General features: G+C 34.6%; 1 protein-coding gene across 1 annotated transcript in view; it reads left to right on the forward strand.

The window, feature by feature from the left end:
• LOC109846548 overlaps positions 1–3,606 on the forward strand; it is a 7,484-nt gene extending 3,878 nt beyond the window's left edge. Inside the window, 6 exon segments of the mRNA XM_020415794.1 lie at positions 914–1,015; positions 1,546–1,592; positions 1,674–1,731; positions 2,411–2,531; positions 3,091–3,195; positions 3,274–3,606. Coding sequence (XP_020271383.1) covers positions 914–1,015; positions 1,546–1,592; positions 1,674–1,731; positions 2,411–2,531; positions 3,091–3,195; positions 3,274–3,374 — 534 coding nt within the window. The 3' untranslated portion in view covers positions 3,375–3,606.

Raw genomic sequence — 4,636 nt, forward strand, 5'->3', positions numbered from 1 at the left:
CAACCCAATCCCGTGGTTACTTGCTTTACTGTGGAAACTCATAGTTTTGTTTGCATAATACTTCGATTTATATGTCACCAGAAGATGCTTGTGCATGTAATTGATGTGTTGATATTGTACATTTCTCTTCTAGACAGTTTATTCATATACTATATATTAAGAAAAGTCTCCCTTTTGGTCATTGTAGCCACATTTTTAGAATTCTTAAATTGCCCTTATATTTGAAAAAATTAATTGTAGATGCTCTCACACTTAAAAACTATGTAAAATGCCCTTACACTTGACAACATCAAAGGGAATGCTCTGGCATCTGTAAAATGCCCTTTTGGTCATTGTAGCCACATTTTTAGAATTCTTAAATTGCCCTTATATTTGAAAAAATTAATTGTCCCTTTTGGTCATTGTAGCCACATTTTTAGAATTCTTAAATTGCCCTTATATTTGAAAAAATTAATTGTAGATGCTCTCACACTTAAAAACTATGTAAAATGCCCTTACACTTGACAACATCAAAGGGAATGCTCTGGCATCTGGAAAAAATCACAATAATTCCTTTACGCTTGGAAAAAGCAATAAAAAAATCAATCAAAGATGACTTAAACCATCTGTTCTCGTGATTAAACACTCCCCACATTTTGTGTCATGATTAAACACTCCCCACATTTTGTGTCATACACGCATCTTGTGCACCGTAGTAGTAATCACTATTAAATAATGCTAATGGCTTGTGTAATTTTGTGCTCAACTTATGTAACTTGCCAGTCGCCAGTTACTTTATCAAACACAAACTATATGTTTATCATCTTTACTAATTCAGGAAGATAAACTATGATTAGCTATATATTAACAAGGTCTAGCTTTTCCTTTTTTTCCTTTTTTTTTCTTTCTTTATTTTTTTGCCTGCCAATTGCAGGGAAATGTTGTGCTGTGTGGGTTTCGAAATGGAGCAATTGTTGAAGTTGATGTCAGGGAGAAACAATCACGGCCTTCAGAGGCTTCATCTAGCATTCAGAGGGTAAATTATGCATTTCCTATTAGGCATGTTATAAGGTTTAAACAGAAGTTTGAGGTGCTCCAAACAAGAAAATATTTGTAGAATTAAGGTATTAGCAATAGTTAGGGTTCTTCATAAGTTAAGTATTTTTGCTTCTGATTAAGGAAGAAAAGATGTACGTGAACATACAGAGATATTTATGGGGGTCTACTAAAAGGACTGTTAAAAACATGTTAAAGCAATATCAATCATTAAACTTCATCCCTTTAAAATGGGTTGACAATAAATAAATGTCTAGAAAAAGGTTCATAGAAGTATTCAGCCAGATCTTTCTTAAGGCCATCAACCTGCAAGCTGATTATTTGCATTACTTGTTCAGATAGTTCGTGCTTAATAGGTATTATAATGAAGTAGTCCCTATATTTTGGTAATCATTTTTTTATCTCAGTTATTATGTATATCTATCTCTCAACAGACGTAAGGAACCATTTCATAGAAGACCTTCCGCATCTTTCATGATACCAATGTGATTGTTTTAAGTTTTCTTGCAGAAAAAGTGTTCCTCTAATCGCACGTTCATGTCTTCATCTGTTTGCAGGTATTATTTTGTGTTGTAAGAAACTTGTGTTTCTTTCTTGTATCTGTTTCACTTATCTGAAAGTGATATACCGAAATGCAGCTTGGTGGCACTTCAATCTGATGATCGGTACTTCTTGGGGAGCTCCATGGATGGATCTGTGAGTTAATATGTTGTATCATTCCACTAGATATCTCGCACAAATGTATAATTTCTTTTTGTTTGTTATATTTACATATGCTGTAGCATGTGTTTTGTCATGATTGTTGGGTTTGAAGCTTTGATCTTAATTTCTTTTTTGTTTTTGTTCATATATTTAGATATGCAGTAGCATGTGTTTTGTCATGATTGTTGGGTTTATGCGGCTCTTTCTCGCTTCGGAGCAGAAAGGTCTAGCCCGCGTTGCTCCTCTTTTCAGAGCCGAAACTTTAGCTCCCGCAATTATGTAACATAAAAAAAAAATTCATTTTGTATTCTCAAATAATAACGGTGGGATAGAAATATTAAATCTCAAATTGACATTTGAAGGATCAACCTGCAAAGCTGTAGTCAAAATTGGTTTGACTGAGTGCTGGGATTGAAGAACCTATATATGAATAGGGCTGGAGAAAGTAATCAAGTTGTTACCATAATTGTCTCATTTATGTGAAATTGGTTAGCATCAGCAACTCTTTGGAATCATCTTTTAAGTTATTTGGAAGATTTTTCTTCATCCTGTTCCGCTTTGTTTACTTAGCATCTTGATCTCTTCTTCATCATCTTAGAGTGATAAGCTAATTTATAGACTTTTGCTTCTCAATTATTGACATCAGTTAGATTTCTCTTCACTGCCATTGCAGATCAAGCTCTTCGATCGCCATCTTCTCCAAAGAGGAGCTATTCAATCATACGAGGGGCATGTAAACTCACATAGTCATCTGCAGCTTGGTGTCAATCCATCTGAAACACTTATGATATCTGGTAATTATTTTGGGGTAATTATTTTGAAATAGGATAAATTCCAGATAACCTCCCTCATCTATGCCCTCAGTAGCACCTATCACCCTCTCAACTCATTTATTAGCACTTATGCCATTCAATTCGTGAGAATGCGGGGTTATCTACGGGTGTTAATTGCAGATAGACCCCCTGTACTACTGCCCCATTGTGGATAGACCCTTGTAGTTTATTGTTGTGTATAGACCCCGTGTACTATCGCCCAATTGCGTAAAGACCGAGTGATTTCTCGACTCTTTTACTCTCAGGAGTTCTATATTTCAAGCACTAATTTCTCTTTCTCCAAGGGTGAAAAGTCCACTCAGTGGGTCTATCTGCAGCCCTATTGACAATAGGGGGTCTAACCGCAATTAACGCTATCTACAATTTATCCTTCACAAAATGTCACTCCAGGGGTGGGAAGTGTGCTAATAAATTATATGAGATGCGATAAGTGCTACTGAAAGGCACAGGTGAAGAGGATTATCAGCAATTCATATAACTTGTCAGAAAACTGATTCGATATTGCAAACATCCATATCAGGCGGTGAGGACCAGTATGTGAGAATCTGGAGCATCAAGACCAGTGAGCTAATCTTTGAGGAAAATGTCTCAAATTCAATTCTTTCAACTGTTTGTTGGCCACAAGGTACAAAAGATTATCAATCAATAGTACACTCTGATTACTTGTTTGTTTACTGCACTCGGTTTGCTAACCAACATTTAGTTGCAGGCATTTATTCAGATGAGAATCCATTCGAACAAAACTATAGTTGGGGCGCTTGGTTGGGATCTCGCGAAGGGCTTTTTTATATGCATGGCACTTGATTTATCTGAAGAAATGGATGGAGGCATGAAAATTGGAATGAATTTTGATGCAGAGAATTTTGTTTTCCCCCCTTTTTGTACTTTCAGCTTTGTATGATCTAATGCTTAATATGTAACTAAGTTGTATTTCTTCCACATGTGCCGAGCCGCTGAAGTGTATTCTTGTTGTATATCTAAAAATTAATTCTCATTCACAAAATCAGAAGGCATTGCGAAGAAGATTATTTGAGTCTTTTTTTTTCGGGTTGGCATTGCGAAGAAGATTATTTGAGTCCATCAAATCACGGGCTAATACCCCCTTAGTTTTATTGTTGCGGATAGACCCTGAGTGAATTTTTTTAGACTCTTGTACTATTTCTTAAAAAACAAATTTCTCTTTCTATGAGGAAGATTCATGGGCTCATTTGCAACAACAAAACTATAATGAGTCTATCCGCAATTGGGCAATGGGACATGGGTCTATCTACAGACAAATTTTTAAAACAGTCTCATTTACAAAAAAATTTCCTAAAAAGCGACCTCATTTGAAAATAATTGTCAAAACCGACTTAGTTTCAGCTGTTGGGCTGAAACTGGGTCGGTTTTGACGAAAAAAACTTTAAAACTTCACGGGAATTGAAGTCCCGTAAAGTTTAGCAGCTTAATTAAAAGGCTGTTAAACTTCACGGGAAGTCCCGTGAAGTTTCAAAGTTTTTTTCGTCAAAACCGACCCAGTTTCAGCCCGACAGCTGAAACTGGGTCGATTTTGACAATTATTTTCAAATGAGGTCGTTTTTTATGATAAGTTTTCAAAATGGGACTATTTTGAAAATTTGTCCATTTACAAAATGCCCAAGACACACCTCATATATATATATATAAAAGAGGACTAGGGTGTTAAAACTTTTAAATTTTTTTTAATCTTTTAAATTTTGATATTTCTTAATTATGCCAATTATCTTTAATTAACTAACTGATCTAATACTACTTTAAAACAATTTTCCCAAAATGTTTTCAAGTTTCATTCATAATCACCAAAATGCACTCATATGTCATTAAATATCAGTTTTAAAACTTTCATTATTTTTGCTAAATTTTTTCTATTAAATTTAATATTTAATTAATATTATGAATATTATTTTTGTTTACTAGAGTGAAATCTATTCTAATCCAATACTAATATATTCTTTTTATTATATGTATATGCATAGATAAAAGGAAAAATTGCTTCAAGGCCCCAAACTTGAAAAAACAATGTGGCCCAGCCCCCTGTAGTTTGGCCC

Source organism: Asparagus officinalis, chromosome 7 (assembly GCF_001876935.1).
Source record: "Asparagus officinalis chromosome 7, Aspof.V1, whole genome shotgun sequence".
NCBI classification, from domain to species: domain Eukaryota; kingdom Viridiplantae; phylum Streptophyta; class Magnoliopsida; order Asparagales; family Asparagaceae; genus Asparagus; species Asparagus officinalis.